At 39.4% G+C, this 17922-nt stretch overlaps 1 protein-coding gene across 2 annotated transcripts; it reads right to left on the bottom strand.

The window, feature by feature from the left end:
- Positions 1 to 1085: 1085 nt before the first annotated feature.
- On the bottom strand, positions 1086 to 17549 carry SLC18B1 (solute carrier family 18, subfamily B, member 1). Of its 2 annotated transcripts, none has more exons than XM_010186053.1 (13): positions 17414 to 17549; positions 16225 to 16320; positions 14465 to 14538; positions 13572 to 13719; positions 12307 to 12463; positions 10262 to 10398; positions 8509 to 8610; positions 7450 to 7541; positions 6219 to 6314; positions 5361 to 5435; positions 3809 to 3902; positions 3662 to 3708; positions 1086 to 1647 (listed from the first exon to the last, which is right to left on the bottom strand). In XM_010186053.1, exons 1-13 carry the CDS (start codon positions 17486 to 17488, stop codon positions 1575 to 1577), a joined length of 1266 nt encoding a protein of 421 aa, XP_010184355.1. In that variant the 5' UTR covers positions 17489 to 17549; the 3' UTR covers positions 1086 to 1574. The 2 variants fall into 2 exon arrangements, with proteins under 2 accessions (XP_010184355.1, XP_010184356.1); XM_010186054.1 differs by having other exon boundaries at positions 1575 to 1641; positions 17414 to 17455.
- Positions 17550 to 17922: the final 373 nt, after the last annotated feature.

The raw sequence follows: 17922 nt of genomic DNA, 5'->3' as shown, positions 1-17922 counted from the left end.
TGGGATTCCTCTTCAGGTTTCTTTCACCTCCATTGTGTATGTGAAAGAATGAAGAGGGGAGGAGATGGGTTGCCAGAAATCTAGAGGGGTTAGTTAAGCCTGCCTAGTTTCTACTGGAGTTCTGGTGAAGCTCATACATTGCAGGACAGCTCATTGAATTAGTGACATTTGTGCTCCTTACAGTAATCCCAGCCACATCCAAGTTCTCACACCACATGTCAGGTAAGTGAACAAGTGATTCTACAGAGAGCTAATTAAGTCTCTTGACTACAGATCTACATCATGCATCTACCCCTAGTCCTCTCAGCTCCTTCTCTCCTGCCTCCTCCATCGGCTCTGGCAGGATCAGCACTTCATAACAGGCTGAGGTATAACATTCTTGGTTTCAGCGAAGTCCAACACCTGATACAAAAGGAAAGGAAGCTATTGCCAGGATGGTCCCAGGGGAAGGCTGCCTTTTGGTACCTTGATGCTTCACAGTTCAGCTGGCTCTCAGAGCAGTGTTTCTTGCTAGTGCCCCAAAAAGAAAGAATATTTCTCATGTAAATTCCAGTAGTTACAAGAGAAACTAATAGGAAATTGGGTTTTTCCTCGTTTTTCTCATTTATGGAAATGTACCGGGTACCACCGAGAAGCCCTCTTGGAACACAGTTCCGGACTCAGGACAAATTAGAAGACTTTTGCCAGAACAGAGGTCAAGAAGTCCTAGTATGAGTTTGCCAGGCATGCCCTTGTCTCAGTTCTCCTTGCCCTTTATTGTCCAGCATCTGGAAGAGGTGAGAAGACTTTTTTCCTATTGTTAGAAAATAGTAGCCTTAGACTTTTGACAGATTTACTGGTGCAGAGACAATTAGTACAAACATTTCAGTTGTCATTTATTAGTAAAACATATCTCACACATACCAAGCTGAGCCTTCATACATAATACAAACATGCATATGTCTACATGTGTATGTATACACACACGATGCTAAGTCTTCATCACATTTGCCTCCTCTTTTCAGGCACTTTTAAGATAACACAAGTGCTGGTAGACACAACGTCTTTTAGATTCTTATTGTCTAAGAAAATTCACATGACTTAGGAAAAATGTTGCTTTATTGAAAACAATATTGTGCTTAATGTTTTGTCATGTCAAGTTCTGTTTCAACATTTTATGTTATCAGTTAAAGTATTATAAGATAATTAACTTTTTTTAAAAAAATACAGAAAAACATGGTAGCAAAATAGTAGCTTTACCCAAGAATAATGCACAGAAGGCTCAAGTATAGAAACCAGATACGTGAAAACACATCTCTTCGCATACAGTGGTTCACTGTATGTGGAACACAATTAAACAGGCTGACATCTGAGGGTTACTCATCACTTCAGCCAATCTACATGAGTACTTCCAAAAGAAAGGCAGTCAGTGTTTAGTTTTTCAAAACAGTAATGCAGATACAACTAAACCACAACTGGTTGTTCACTAAGGGATCATGTAGCCCAGCTCCAGAATAATGAAGCGCTGTTCAGTCCACTCATCGGAACACTAGGTTAAACCACAACAGTAAACACAGAATTGAAAGTATGCCTGGCTATGTTTCGCTACCCAGCAGATGAGTTCTTTCTTCATTATCACTAGGAGGATTTTGCAGGCTGGAACTGGAACTGTTTGCAAAAGGAAAAGAACAGGAGGGAAGAAACAGGTTTAATATTCTCTAGCTACTTCTATGCAATACCAACATTATAGCAAAAAAGCCACGCGTTACGTGGAGTTACGTAGATCACTGGATTTGGTTCCCCACTATTGCACAGAACCATGCACTATTGCTTTCACACTTGTCTTTTCAGAATCACAGAATGGTTTTGGTTGGAACAGACCTTTAAAGGTCATCTAGTCTGACCCCCCCGCAGTAAGGAGGGACATATTCAACTAGAATGGATTGCTCAGAGCTCTACCCAACCCAACTTTGAATATTTCCAAGAATGGGGCATCTGCCACCTCTCTGGGAAACCCGCTCCACCACCCTCATTGTAAAAAATTTCTTCCTCGTATCTAGTACAAATCTGCCCTCTTTTGGTTTACAGCCATTATCCCTTATCCTATCACAACAGGTCATGCCAAAAGGTTTGTATCCATCCTTCTTATAAGCCCCTTTTAAGTATCGAAAGGCTACAACAAAGTCTCCCTTCTCCAGGCTGAGCAAGCCCAGCTCCCTCAGCCTGTCTTCATAGGAGAGGTGCTCCATCCCTCTGATCATTTTTGAGGCACTTCTCGGGACCTGCTCCAAAAGGTCCATGTTTTTCTTGTGCTGAGGACTCCAGAACTGGATGCAGTACTCCAGGTGGAGTCTCATAAGAGCAGAGTAGAAGGGTAGAATTACCTCCCTCAATCTGCTGGCCACGCTTCTTTTCATGCAGCTCAGTATATAGTTGGGTTTCTGGGCTGCAAACACACATTGCCAGCTCATCTCCAGATTTTCTTCCACTAGTATCCCCAAGTCCTTCTCCCAATCCCTTCACTCCCCAGCCAGGGGTTGCTCCAACCCATGTGCAGAACCTTGCACTTGGCCTTGTTGAACCTCATGAGGTTCACATGGGCCCACTTCTCGAGCTCATCCACATCCCTCTGAATGGCATCCTGTCCCTCAGACATGTCAACCACACTACTCTGCTTGGTGTCATCTGCAAATGTGCTGAGGGTTCACTCGATCCCACTGTCTGTCATTGGTGAAGATATTAAGCGTTACTGGTCCCAATATGGGAAGCCCAGCTCCCTCAGCCTGTCTTCATAGGAGAGGTGCTCCATCCCTCTGATCATTTTTGAGGCACTTCTCGGGACCTGCTCCAAAAGGTCCATGTTTTTCTTGTGCTGAGGACTCCAGAACTGGATGCAGTACTCCAGGTGGAGTCTCATAAGAGCAGAGTAGAAGGGTAGAATTACCTCCCTCAATCTGCTGGCCACGCTTCTTTTCATGCAGCTCAGTATATAGTTGGGTTTCTGGGCTGCAAACACACATTGCCAGCTCATCTCCAGATTTTCTTCCACTAGTATCCCCAAGTCCTTCTCCCAATCCCTTCACTCCCCAGCCAGGGGTTGCTCCAACCCATGTGCAGAACCTTGCACTTGGCCTTGTTGAACCTCATGAGGTTCACATGGGCCCACTTCTCGAGCTCATCCACATCCCTCTGAATGGCATCCTGTCCCTCAGACATGTCAACCACACTACTCTGCTTGGTGTCATCTGCAAATGTGCTGAGGGTTCACTCGATCCCACTGTCTGTCATTGGTGAAGATATTAAGCGTTACTGGTCCCAATATGGGCCCCTAAGGGACCCCACTCATCACTGATCTCCATCTGGACATTGAACCATTGACCACTACTCTCTGAATGTGACCATCCAGCCAGTTCTAGCTCACAGACACCCTCCTGGAGGAACCATCTGTAGGGTTTGCTTGTTAATGCCACATGTTAATGTTGCTTGTATAGAACAGGCACTGCCTGGTTTAAGTGTTTGTTTAGGTCAGTAGGAAAGTATACAGACAAAGTATTTACGCAATATTTTTACTACTCGTCTTGTCATTCATTATCAGGTTGGGAGTGAGGAAAAAGTGGAAGCACAGCTTCCAAAGGTTTACTTTATGTGGCTGCAGGTAAAATAAATAGATACCTCAGCTTACCTTCTCCTTGTTGCCTCAATGATATAGAATATTCCAGTTGCAAGACCCTTTGAAGAAACAGTCAGTTACAATTGTAATAATAATAACCTTATGCAATAGCTCATAATTACAATAGATATAAAAAGCAAAAAACGTGTAATTACTTACACTTAACAGTGCCCATCCTCCTTGGATGGCTGAGGCCCATTCAAAACCCAGTTTTTCATTTAGAAATCCTCCTAGAGTGGGACCTGTAAATGCCCTACAACAAATCAAAATGAGGTATTGGCAGGCATCCCAAACAAAAAAAAGATACCATATTCTCAGAGAACTTTTTAAATTGTTTTGTGGCCTCCCTCCACTGATTCACTCTCCTTTGTCAAAAAAGATATTTTCTTCCACAGACCTAACTTTCTTATAATCCACAATAAGTATTAACTCTTTGTTTGCCATGGCCCCAATAAACCTGTCTAGTTACCTCCTCAGCTGGAAATAGGATCCACGTCAGAAAGCTGAATGCACTCTTTTCTGTATCTGGAATGGCTCAGAGGCCCCACTGAGGACCATGTTGTAACAGGGCACCAACACAGACTACTTCTACCATAAAATAAATTTTAAGTCTCATCTCTTAAAAGGTAAACCTTCCAAAATTCAAGATGGATACAAGCAAGGGGGAAGGTACATTGTGACTGACATGGTCGCTGCAAGGTTCAGCTGGATGTAACTGCCCTGTACCTTTATGCCTGTCTAAATGCCATGAAAGGTTATGCAGCTGCTGTCCCAGCACTTCATGAAAGGCCTTACATGATATGGTCTCTCATTACAGAAAGGGATAAAAATGTGTAAAACTGGAGAGACTTCCTGGAAGCAAGCCACATAATAAAACCACGTTTGATAACAGAATAAAACTGAGGTTTGGTAACTTTATGCTACCTCTATCTGTACTGAACCCTATGCCAGATAAACCAAACAGCTAGAACTTCAGTTAGCTTGGAAGAAATGGTGCAAATTTGTTTCACTGAAACCCACCTGCAGCCACAGATTACTACAAGAACAGATAAAAACAGTCCTGGAAGTGGCTATCAACAGGAGGACTCTGTCACTTCCCCCTGAAGAACTCTAAAGGGTCACTCAGGCAGTAGTGCCATTCATTCATTTCTGTGATGACCATTGGGTAATAAATGCAGACATACACTACGAAGCTATGAAAACATAGACCTTAAATAATGGTTATGGCTGAAAGAGGAGAGAAGATTCTACCCTAAGCTATCCCAGACAAAAGAGGAAAATGTAGAAAATTTTAAAAGGGAAAAGGAAAACAGAATTAGTCAGGAGCAGATGCCCCCTAGCTTGCTCCACATGGGTGGCGTTAGCTTTGCAAAAAATTAGGGTCCACCACTCTCTATATTAAGCATTAAATATCTCAGTGACAACAAAAATTGCCACAGAGAAGTGCAAGCTAATATCCACTTAATCACTGCACCTTTTTGATATGCAGAGCGATACATTTCAAGGAACACAAGTTCAGAGTACCTTCCCTTTGTTATGCCAAAAGTTTAACATGTCCACCAGACACCTATTTAGCAAGAACCTTTTGAATCAAGGTCAACACAACGACTGCAACACAAGACTTCTGGTTGTAATGCAGCAGGCTTTTGTCCAGCAATAGTGTACAACAACTAAATGCTCATTGCTTACAAAAAGGTGACTGTATACCTACCCAAGGGACCACATTGCATTGAAGAGCCCAGACACCAGTCCCAACAGACTCAGACCTTCTTCAAATCCATTTTCACTGCAGAAAGACAGATCAGTTAGAGTAGTACAATGTATTATTGTCTCTCAGTCTATAGTCTTCTGCTGTAAAGAAATATTCCCCTCCCCCTTTTAATTTACAAACAACATAGTTAACAAGCAAAAGTGTACAGTGGAATAATTTGTTTACCCAGTACTTTCTTTTTTGCTGCCTCTCTTTTGCAGTGCTACTTCTCATCTCTGATGCCTTCAGAGTGAGATTCCTAGCATCACACCACTGCTCATTCCCTGTGTTTCATACGGCAAGTGTAAAACAGTGACAGGTCAGTTGTAAAGAAAGACCCTGTTCCAAGAGGAACCTACTAATCAGAGTAAATCAAGGCCCTTCTAGGTCATTACTGCCAAGCCACATCACAGACTTTGTGCTTTGAGCAAGTATGATCCCTGTGCGTGCAGCTGTTAAAGCCAACACAGTTTGAAAATTCAGTGAAAACTGCTTGCTATTAATCATCCTTAGAAGCTGAAATAAATCCTATGTATATGAAACCACACACAGGTCACCCTACACTATGACTTCAGTGTGTACATAGTACTGAGGTACACATTTACAAAATTATTTTTGGAGTATAGTAACTGGGGTGCTCAGTCAGAAAAAAAACTAAGACAAAAGAGTAGTGGAAGCACTTAAGTGTTACTCAGTGCTTTTGTCTCAAAAAGAGGGGAGAAAGCCACACCAAAACCCCACTTCATGTTCATCCCCAAAAATTAGCTGCAGATTCCTACTGTCAGTAACATGAAAGAAGTGTTGGACTGTGTTACTTACTGCGCACATTGCAGTATCTCTGGAAACACTGGAATAGCACTCATGCCAAGGGAAAAGCCAACCAAAACCAACACTAGCACAAACATCCACAGCTGACTGAAAAGAGAGGCATTTAAAAGACATTAGCTGCTGAATGCTCTTTTCAAGTAAGGACCACATTTGACTGAAGGCAGGCAGATCAGCTTTCCATGACCAACCAGAAAACTAGGTTTCTTGAAGCCAAAGAGAACTCTACTTTGACTGAACACTAAGAGAACTGAACACTAAAATACAGTTCTATCCTTAAAAAAAGACTCTGTAAAACAATTTGAAAGTCCTGTGCTCAAATATTTCCTTATCAAATGCAGTTCATTTTAAGAGGAACACATAGAGAGAGCAGGTACACAGATGAGCTTAACTCAGCAATAATTAGGTCTGAGCTTCAGGCTTGGTTTGTTGCACAAGTGAAGGATGTGCAGCTAAATTTTGTAGCCTAATACATTACAGCCAAATAGACTTAGCTAAAGAAAAGAAAGTTCAAGACTTTACCAGTTTCACATGTATGATTTTCTTTAAAAATCAGAAGTCTAGGAGGGAGGAGTTGACTAATTTTACAAATCAGCAAGTCTGTCATCTTTTAACACAGTATATAACCTAGGACAAAAAGGACTGTACAGCTGTTTTGTAAATGTAGCAGAGTGTTTTGTTGTGAATTAACTTGAGAGATATAGCAATGCAGCGTGCAGGCACAACAGACACTATCTTTACTTCGCTTGTTGAAAACATAGCTATAATCTGGCATTTTCCTCTGTAAGCTATATACGGAGAGAATAAAAATCAACACTGCTGCACAGTCATGCAAATAAAACTCACAGTTAAGAAACAATGATGAAATAGAGAAATTGAAAAATAAGACAGAAAGAGAACTTTGTTTTGCTGCACTGGAAATGCCACAGAATTGGGAGGAAAGGAAAACAAAAAGTAGCATTCTTCCCACCACACACATTAACATAAGAAAACACAGTAACAATAAAAAGCAAAGGAAAAGTATGTATTTTATGAAGCTGTAAAATCTCCATTTTCAGATGCTTCCACTGCTTTACATTCATAGTCTTATCTTAGAAGTTAAGAAAACTTGTTTCATGACAAGAGGTGCTAATTATAGACTTGTGGACATACCTGATTATGGTCATGACAGCTATCACAGAAATATCACATAAGGGGACAGGTTCAAGAAGAGGCAGTTCTGTACCTTTTAATGTGCAGCACAGGAGCAGGTCCTAACATGAAAAAGCACACTGCTGTCATTAAGCCTCCCGATACCAGCAGCCACTTCCTGAGGTACTGTGAAAGAAAAGGAAAAGGTATGCAATTTAAAGATGTAAATTTGTAATGTAACCATTTTGTCTTTCCTAATATCCCTCTCTAAATCTTCATCTCCTGAAAAGTACTGCTTCTGTTGAGAGCATTATCACACACAAACTGGGAACCCACAATTTCTGTGCCAGTTCTGAACACCATCCAGAAACAATGAATTTATGTTTCCTTGCCACCAATGCAATCAGTGGCAGCAGCTGCTTAATACCAAGATTGCTTCAGGATACTGAGTAACAGTGGTTCTCTGTTAGCAAAGTATTTTAGGTCTTGTTCTTCCTTACTATAAGAAGTATCATATAGCATTGCACGTAATTCTCATGTACAAAGGGCATTATTAGTTTGTGTCAGGAAAAAAAAACTGGCACCATCCTTCATGCACAACATTCAAAATGTAGGTTTCCTCGATCAATTAGCAGTGGCAGTCAACCAGGCAGTTTTATGTATATCACTGTCAAAGCCTCTTTCTATGGTGCAGTTAAGAGCTGGAGAACCACAGTCAAGTCAGTGTGCTGATCTAATTTGGATATTACACTTTTTAACATGTAAAGTCAATACAGCTAACCAGAACATCTTTACTCCTCCTAAAAGGTGATAAGATTAGATGTAGTCAAAAGCATGGATAACTGGGACATGTTTTCCCACTCTCTGTTCCCTATTGTCTGGAAATAGATTGCGCTTAGTAAACCAGAAAAGTTCAACACATTTCAACTACATGATACTTGTCTGACATCCTTTACTATTTCGGACATCACATGAACCTTGCAAAAGAGACTTTCAAGTTGGCAGTATTCAGTGCATGTGCAAGGTCCTGAAAGACAGATTCCTTTACAGGACCAAGCCTGCGTCCACTGCTTCAATATGAGAAGTTTTACAGTTTTAACTAAATGCACAGAGTGCTTTACTAACGCTGCACAAAGAGCAGGGTTGTACTCACTGGGCGTTTGTCACTTAGGAGTCCAAGGAGGGGAGAAGACAAGGCATACGAGAGTGCCAAACCAAGGAATACCAAGCCCACATAACCAGCTGGGAGTTTGAACTATGGAAAGGAAGACACATAAAAAACCAAAACAAACCATATGTGCTACATTCATTGAAGAACAATCCAAGAATTACATTTTAGGTCAAAATACTGAAATGCATTATTTTAAGTATTTTACTGATTATCATACAGAGGTTTTTCAAGTATTTGAAGTCATCCAGTTTCCTTCCACATTTCTAAGCATGAAGTGAAAACAACTGACAACTGTACTCAGATAAAGCCTAAGTAACTTCAGGAGGAAACACGATGCTATGTCCCTACACCAGCACACTGGATTCTAACATTTATATCTGACACATTTGAAACAGACACTTCAGATGCTGAAAATTAGATGGATTTAGTCTTTACCGCTCCAATCTTCAGTTTTATTTCCACTTAGAAAAGTATAAATACTGTAGTCTTCCACTACTAATCAGTGCATCTTAAAAGTAAGTAGTGCTACAGAACACAAACCTGGCTTTTCAAACAAAGGAGGATTTTTATGAGAATGAGTAAGAGGCTTTTTGCAAACAGCCTAAGGTCTACACATTCCTAATGCAGAATCACTTTTTTTTATTGAAACAAAATGTGTAATGAGCCAAAACCATACTAGTCTCTCACATGAGTGCTTTAACTACCAGTTAGAAGGTATTCCAAGATGTTTCATGTGGCATGGACTACATAAATATTCAGTATTTCCTTGCAATATGCAAGCACATGATAGTAACTCTTAATTTATGGTTAGAACACCTGCCAAAGCACCACAAGCATCTGTTAGCACAGAGCAGATGGAAAGCAGAACAGCCACACCAGTGTGCAATATCCTACAGTAGAATAATTACAGATCCCTCCTTGGTGGTGCAAGATGCACATTCACTGATGGAAAAGGTTAGCACCAAGTTTCCTCCACCCTGGATGACTTCTCCAAGTACTGGACTAGACAGACAAAAAGTAGGAGCATAACTACCTGTGAAATGATATTCCTATTAAACCACTAAAAAAGCATTGCTTAATTTCACACAGGAACAGAATCTTAAACTCCTTACTTCAAATTCATTACCTTAAACACTATGGGAAATAAATAAATAAAAAAATTAAGTAGGAAACAAATAAATACTAAAATAAAAAAAAATAAATAAAATTACATTTTCCTGTTTAATAAGTGAGTGAAGAAGTCAGCTATCAGGCTACATAGTTGCAATAAGTTTAATTTTGGCAATGCTCTAAGAGAAGGTAGAGCTGTGACATTATGTTCCCTAAAAACAAATGTCCACATCAAGTGATAGAACACTGTCAGTGACTGCTGCAGTTTCACAGAATTTGCTTTCAGAAAGGAGAAAAAAGTCCCTTGCTTACAAAACCAGCTGCTATGCCCTGTTCAGAGAAGGTACTCTGCAGCTGAAAGCCAAATAAATGAAAAAAGCACATTTTTAAAGGCCTTATATTTCCTCAAAGTTACCGAGACCCAGCGACAACAGATGGTGTCAATGGAAACTGTGATTTGTCAGTACTATGGAAATCAAGTTATTTGGAAATCATATTATTAACAGTTAATTAAAGCAGAGTAGTTGGAGTAGCTTCATTTTGTTTAAGATATTTAAACCACGTTCATAAACAGTTATTTACTATTTAGCAAGTCAAGACTTCCCTGCATGTTAACAGGACTTACCTTCTCTAGGATAAATAGAGACATTGTGGGATCCAAAAAGCCCAAGCATGCACTTAGAGAAAATATAATAAAACAGAGTAGTAAGACTTTCGGCAGAAGAATGAGCTTCCAAAATGAGTCCTTGCTAGGGACTGAATCTGTTTCAGGAGAAAAGGGAAGGAAATAGCATTATTTTCAGCAGCATAAGCTCATAATTGACCTTCTTGTTTTAGAAAAGAAATCATTATTTCCATTTCTATAATCCTATTACTCTTGTTATCTAACAAATGAAAGTCAATAATAGACTATTATGCACTATACTATTTTTATATTAAAACCAATATTTGATAAGTGAATAAAAGAAGAAAAGTACACAGTTTAGATTCCAACATTGCATATTCCCAACTTGAAAAGAACAAAAGCATGTACTATTCCCAATAATGTGGAAAAGCAGTTACTTCTCCACTAGTCCTTACATAATTGGGGATCTCATGGTTACGTCCCAAAACAACATGCACACGTGCATGAACCACTCATATCCAAAAACATAAATGTTTTGAAAGTAGAGTAAGAAGATTGCTATTTATCAGTTGAGATATGTCAGAATTTTTAATCAACTAGTCATTCAAGTCTCCTACGTGTTCAGTTTGTACTCCAGACAATAAACTTCTTTCAGATGTCATGGTTAGATGTCATTTCTAAGGCAGGCTCCCTTCCTAATGCTGATGGTGCTTTAATAGTTACATGTAGTCTCAAAGGATACGTAGAACTAGAAGTTCATTCATTAGCACCCACTAGCTCAGAGCTAAAATTTATTGTAGTTTCAAGCTGGCTAGCAATATCATGATTTTATACAATTTCAGAGCTTAGGGAGGTGGGGGTGAAGCCAACAGCAGCAGCACATGGTTAACCACTGTAAGTTTCTTCTAAAAGCCAGTACCTATGAAGTTATTCTCCAAGGTTTCATATCTAAGAGGAATAAAATAGTTTTTAAAAATGTATTTTAAAGTTACGAGTTTTTATTCCAGAAAAGGCTAACAGAACTGGGCTCCCTAGTTGAAGGAAGACAAGAAACTAGTGGAAAGAGTCCAGCAGAGGGCTACAAAGATGATGAGAGGACTGGAGCATCTCTCCTGTGACGAAAAGCTGAGAGACCTGAGCTCGTTCAGGCTGGAGAGAAGACTAAGAGGGGATCTTATCAATGCTTAAAAAAAATATCTAAAGGGCAGGTGCCAAGAGGATGAGGCCAGACTCTTGTCAGTGGTGCCTAGTGACAGGACAATGGGCAATGGTCACAAACTGGAACACAGGAAGTTCAAGCTGAACAGGAGGAAAAACTTCTTTACTTCGAGAGTTAACAAGCACTGGATCAGGCTGCCCAGAGAGGTTGTGGAGTCTCCTTCTCTGACGATATTCAACATCTGCCTGGATGGGATCCTGTGCAACCTGCTCTAGGTGATCCTGTGAACTGTAACCTTATGATCATGATCTTGAGTGAAAACTTACCTTTAAGTTAGCTTTCTGTCCAAGCATTAAATCTATGATTTAATCAAATTTATATGACTTCCAGCACTTCAGTTAAACCTCTCACTTACTAGCTTTAGCATTCTTTCATGTTAATCAGATCCTGCAACATTCAGCACAAATAACCCCTTTTTTTCCCCTCTCTCTGCTACCCCTCAAACACGCCAAGTTCTTCTGTTCTAGGCAAAACCTATTTCCAGCTTTTCTTCAAATAGCTGCAATGACAAGCTGATACAAAGAAGATACAGCTCGTCCTTTAGAAGCCCTGATGCTAGAGATAAAAAACAAAAAAATTATCTCAGTCCACCTCCACACAGTTCTCAGTGTTTGCAGAGATAGGCATGAGTTGTTGAATTGATTCTAGGCCATCTGCATATATTAATTTTAATTCACATTAAAACATGGGTCAACATCACAAATTAAAATTCAACAGGAGCTTTGCCACCTGAGTTGTATCAGACTTTAGAAACATGTATTTTTTACAGTATAGTTACATACATGAGATTAAGGTGAGCGAAGGAGACAGGAAGAAGGGTGCTTACCATACTTTGGTAATATGCACATATTCACAGGCACGAAGGCCAACACTACGCATCCCAGTGTAATGAAAGGGACCTCATAACCAAACGATTGATACAAAAAGCCACCTAACGGCGGGCCAAGAACCAGTCCGAGTCCTGTAAAGATTTCAAGGCTGCCCTAAAGGATAAAAAAGAAAGCAAGCAAAAAGAAGAATGCTGAGAAACTTTAGTGTAACAATAAAAGCAATCAATTTTTCTAAGGAGCAGCACAACATAGCCTAGTGAAAAGAAAAAGGCACCACATCACTAAGGGGGATAATGGCTAGTACAAACCTTCACAAAGTGTGAAATTACATTTTAAAATTTACAAACAGGAAATCTTAACCTTATTGACTGAGTCAATCAAAAAATGTAACTACAATATATAACCTGCTTTCCAATGAAATTGCCAACTTCTCACTGCTGATAGAATTTATTAGTTTTCTGCTAGTTAGGAGGTCATATTTTTATAGATATTTGTTTACAGAAGTAACTATACAGCTTAACAACAATATTAATAAAAGCATTAACTTCTCCAATTTTATTAAATGTTCTGATGGGTGTTCTTAACATTTGTTCACTCATTAAAATTTAACCCAGTTATTTCTGTCAGTCTGTACTTGAAACCAGAATGTATTGAAAAAGAAAAAGTGGCATTTGGTTAAATATTAAACTTTTTTTCCTAACACCATAAAAACTGGCTAAATAAGTGTAATATCTCTAGTTGAAATGAATCACTGATGACCAGAAATAGTACCCTCCAGATTTCAAGAAGTTTTAACTCTCCTCTTCTCATACATCACTTTTATCAATAGATGAGAAAAATGAAACCAGAATTATTTTCAGTTTTGCATCTTTCAGTCATTTAAATCAATATTATTTGACTAAATTAATCCAATTTCTTGAGTCAATCCACATGGATTTTTACCATCCATGTAGAAGTAGTCACTAAAACTATATTAGTATTTTAATAGTCAGATTTCAACTGAAGAGATAACTACTGCCATCAATGCTCAGCTGTCTTCAAAACATAAGTAACTAATATATACTGCTTAATTTATATCTAATTGAAGTTATGCTAAGGTCTAAACTTGTTCTAGGATTGTGATTCTAGACTAGAAACAAATATGTGAGGATTTCAAATATGCCTGCATAAGAGAGAGTAGATTTTTTCCTGGTTTTAGGCTGCCTACTGGTAATTTATCATATTGTGGATACTCAGCTGTAACACTGTTTTTTGCACTTACCAGGACAGTAGCTATATTATTCGGAAATGCCTTTGCAAGGATTGAAAATGATGCTGTCATTGATGCTGCAAAACCTACTGCATCCATTGCTCTTACTAAAAAGCAGAAACCAATGAACATTGGTCCACTTGGCACCTTGTCCAGCATTCTGAAAAAAAGAACCAGTAAGTGGAGATCTCTCAGGAGGCAACAAGTCATCTACTGAAGGCCCTGGAGCATCATTTCTTACTCATTAAAGGACAGAGTTACAAGACATTTAATGCTTTCTATTGCCACATCTTTCTGAATCCCATCGGTGAAGTCATTCAATCTCTATCAAACTATTTCTGGTAACTTTCTCCTTTTCCTCTTTCTTTGGTGGAGTATGAAAAACCTAACCTGCGAAAAATGCCAGTGCCATCTTCTGGTTTATTTCACAGCTGTTCAAAGCAACTGTGCAAAGAGTCTGACACAGTGAGTTACAACCACCTAATAAGAGCTTCCTTCATTTTTAATAAAACTTTTATTTTGCTAAAATGAGTGGCTTAGATTCCCTGCCTACCAGGCAAAGCTTCTCATCTTCACTCAATATTTTTAAGAAAAGAATAATTAAAACATTATGCATAAATAGTTTCCTTATTGCTGTTCATCAGCTATGGTAGTTCGTTAAATATGTGGAATCTTCCTCCTTTGCTTTCAAAGTACTAAACAGACTTTGAAACCTACTGAAAATGAGGTGTTCACTCTGCTTTACAAGGGATAGGTAAAATATAAAGATGCAAAAAGTTAGGTGACCTAACCAACACCTGAAAGACACCCAAGAGTTTCCAGATTTATTTTGTGTCTCTCTTTTCATATGGATGAAAGTGAATAGAAGACAAATGCTACAAAACCAACCAGCAAAAATTACTCACCCAAACAGAATGGTCACACACCCTGAAACAAACATCCCTGCCACAAACATGAATTTTGCTCCAATATGTGTAAGCTGTAAATTAAACAACATTTTTATATGTTATTATTTCAAGTCTAGATCAAAAATCTTTCAAAGTAAGTGACTGTTCAGAAAACAAAACATTATGGGCACTTTATGGCATATATAACTAAAAGATCTGGAGACACTGTTCCTGCCGGTGTGCCTTCATGCAATACTGAACCTAAAAATATTCTAAACGGTTAAGTGACTTAACCTAGTTTTCCAAATGGTAAGACAATGGTGCAGTTAACTATTACACAGCGCTGCACTGCAGCTTCTGCAGAGCAGCAGGTTACAGTAGCATTCCTTATTATAAACAAACAGAAAGTAACACATCCCCCCCTCCAGTACTGTCAGTGATGCCAAGTCAGCAACACCTGCCACATATATGGCTCAAGAGTCAACACAAGCTGATATTAAAGCAAATTTATCACAACATTTAATAGCATAAAGCTTAGGCATAGGAAGCATGGTAGTTTCAGGCTTCCTCGTTCATTACCAGGGAAAGGACCTTCATTTCAGACTCCATCATGAGGGTGAAGGACGACGAGAGGCATGCCATAAAACTCAATCCCTTAACAAAGTCCATCTAAGCTTCTAATTTCACACTGTAACTTCCCCGAAGGACAGCAGGTATTTCAGACTATTTTCTTGTTCAGGTCTGGACAAGGTCCCTGTGTTTCAGCCATAATTACTACAACCCATATTTTGGCGAGTTTCACTGAAACCCTCAGGATTTCTGATTGCTGGACTGTCCACCTTTATTGGTACTCACTTCACCTGTCTGCGGTGAGGATGGCTCACTCACTCTCTCCCTTTCCCCTGCAAAGTACTTGGTAAGAATGGTTGTGCCATAGTTGAACACCTTCACAGGCGCAAAGATTGGACTTACCAGAGGCACATGTGTGACACCTTGATGAGCCACCTCATCACCAGGGGAAATCATTCACCATAGGGTTAGCAAAGAGACTGCTCAGCCAAAGAAAGAGAAGACTGTGAAACTGCAGCAGCCCCAACTTAGGATAAGATCCTGAGCAGCCCTAGCCAAAAACACATAGGTAGTGGTGCTCCAGCATATAAACAAACAAACTGTTATAGAATTTATTTGTAATTTCTCCAGCATAAGAAAAATCCCGAATGTGTGGGAAAACTGAAGTTGCAAGAACTAGAGACATTTCTATCATACTACTGTATAACGAAGTGGAAGCGGAACCTGAGTTAAGCAGCAGAGAATCATAACAGAGGGAAATGTTAAGAAAAAGACAACATACCAGAAAAGAAGAAAGGGTGCAGCTAACTAAAGAAAAACAAAACAAAACAAAAAACCTTAAGAACACTGCCAAAGGCAAACAGAATATATAAGCAAGCACAATAAATAAAATGGAAAGTAGGGGGAAAGGAGGTAATAGAAAGGAGAATTGAGCAGCAGATTATTCTGAATCAAACAGAACAGTTAACCAGAGAAACGAAACGGCTGCATGTCTGCCACCCTATGCTACCCTCAATAACTGCAGAAGAGTAATTTTTAAATTGTACTGACAAAACTGAGGTCAGATTCAGACTGATGGCCAGGCTCCAGTTACAGCAGCCTGCAGGAGTGCTGCTGAAGAGACTTCACTTTTCTCAGCCTTAGAGAACTGTCTTCATGTACCAACCTGTGTCATCACAGAAATAATTTATGACTTCAATTATACTTACATATCTTCCCAAGATTAAAGAAGTCAAGAAATTGAACAAAGCAAAACATCCAAAAATCAGGCCAACAATGGTGTTACTGGCACCTTTTTTTTCTGCCTGCAAAAAAAAGATCACAACTATGTAAAGATGGAGGCAAATTCTTGAAATTAATAATGTGCATGCCTTGTACATTTCATTTTTTTAAATTCTGTATCAGTGCAGTACAAAGCAGTTTCCTTTCTCAAGGGTAGTAGGGGTTCATAAGGTTGTTACACAGCAATTTAAGGACATATTGCACTTCTACTCAAGCTATATGTAATCGAGGGAAAAAACAACAGTCATTCCTCAATGAACAGAAACACTGTGCTGTTTGCTGAACAGGTGATCAACCTTTATACAGTGGATTTCAGCTGGTGTGCAGTGGAAGTAGCTACAAATCTTTGATCCCTCACATGGTAAGAGGGCAGTGAACAGAAGTATCTCTTACTTTCACTGTATCATGCCTCTCCTTAACAAGAGCCTGATAAATTTTTGCCTTATCTAACTTGCAAAATACACTTACTCAGCTACAAGCTGAACACTGGAATATTTAAAAAAAAACCGGATCCTAACATTTCATTGTTAATACTTGGGAACAAATTTGTCATGAGAGAAATGGACTTCTGCTTGCAAAGGCACCACGACTGCTTTTTTCATCCTATATTTAAACAGTGTATTCACTCAACATAAGCAGAGGGTGTTTTTCCTCCAGTTGCTAGGTCTGGAAGTTTAACATAGTGAATGGTGGCCCAACATGAGTTAACAGAGGTAGCTATAAATAGTCATTGAGGGCTAAGGCACTGAAATGCATGCCAGGAGATGGGCAGAGTTTTAATCTCAGTGCTACGACTAAACTGCTATGCAACACTGAGAAAAAAACAACCAGCTATTTCACTCTCCAGCAACCATTTCAACTTCTATCTCTTATCATCAGTTTGCTGTCTTCTCTGCAGCCACAGGGAAGATGAAATTAGTCCATGGACAGGAGCCAGGTCACCGTTATATACACTCTTATCTATTTTAGCCAGCTTCAGGCTATCACAACTCAAAAGTCTCACTCGGAGTTTACAAACAGCCAAAAAGGTCCCAAGTACTCAAGATCCTTTTAAAAGTATCAACACGCAAAAAAACAAACAAAACTGAAGAGCGGCTGGCTAAATTGTTTGTTTACCTCTGAAGGGAAAAAGGGTCCCAGGACTGAGTAGCATATCATCGAACTAAAGTTTATCATCGCTGTTGCAGCCATTGTAAATAGCTGTTCTCTGGTAAGCCGCCTTGATTCCTCACCAAGTGCTTCTGACACGCCATCTTCTTAAAAAGCAAAAGAGAAAAGGAAAAAAAGAAGTATTATAAACTGATAAGGAGAAATACAATTTGTAAATCAGGTTTGAAAATTAAAATCCGCACAGGGCTTCTACTCTCTCGGCGCTGGGGACTGAAACCAAGCTGAAATAGCTGTTCTCTGGTAAGCCGCCTTGATTCCTCACCAAGTGCTTCTGACACGCCATCTTCTTAAAAAGCAAAAGAGAAAAGGAAAAAAAGAAGTATTATAAACTGATAAGGAGAAATACAATTTGTAAATCAGGTTTGAAAATTAAAATCCGCACAGGGCTTCTACTCTCTCGGCGCTGGGGACTGAAACCAAGCTGCTCACCCTCACGCAGGAGGGCAGACACGCCG

Source organism: Mesitornis unicolor, unplaced genomic scaffold (genome assembly GCF_000695765.1).
Source record: "Mesitornis unicolor isolate BGI_N332 unplaced genomic scaffold, ASM69576v1 scaffold24816, whole genome shotgun sequence".
Classification (NCBI taxonomy): domain Eukaryota; kingdom Metazoa; phylum Chordata; class Aves; order Mesitornithiformes; family Mesitornithidae; genus Mesitornis; species Mesitornis unicolor.
This window is presented reverse-complemented; position numbering and strand designations above follow the sequence as displayed.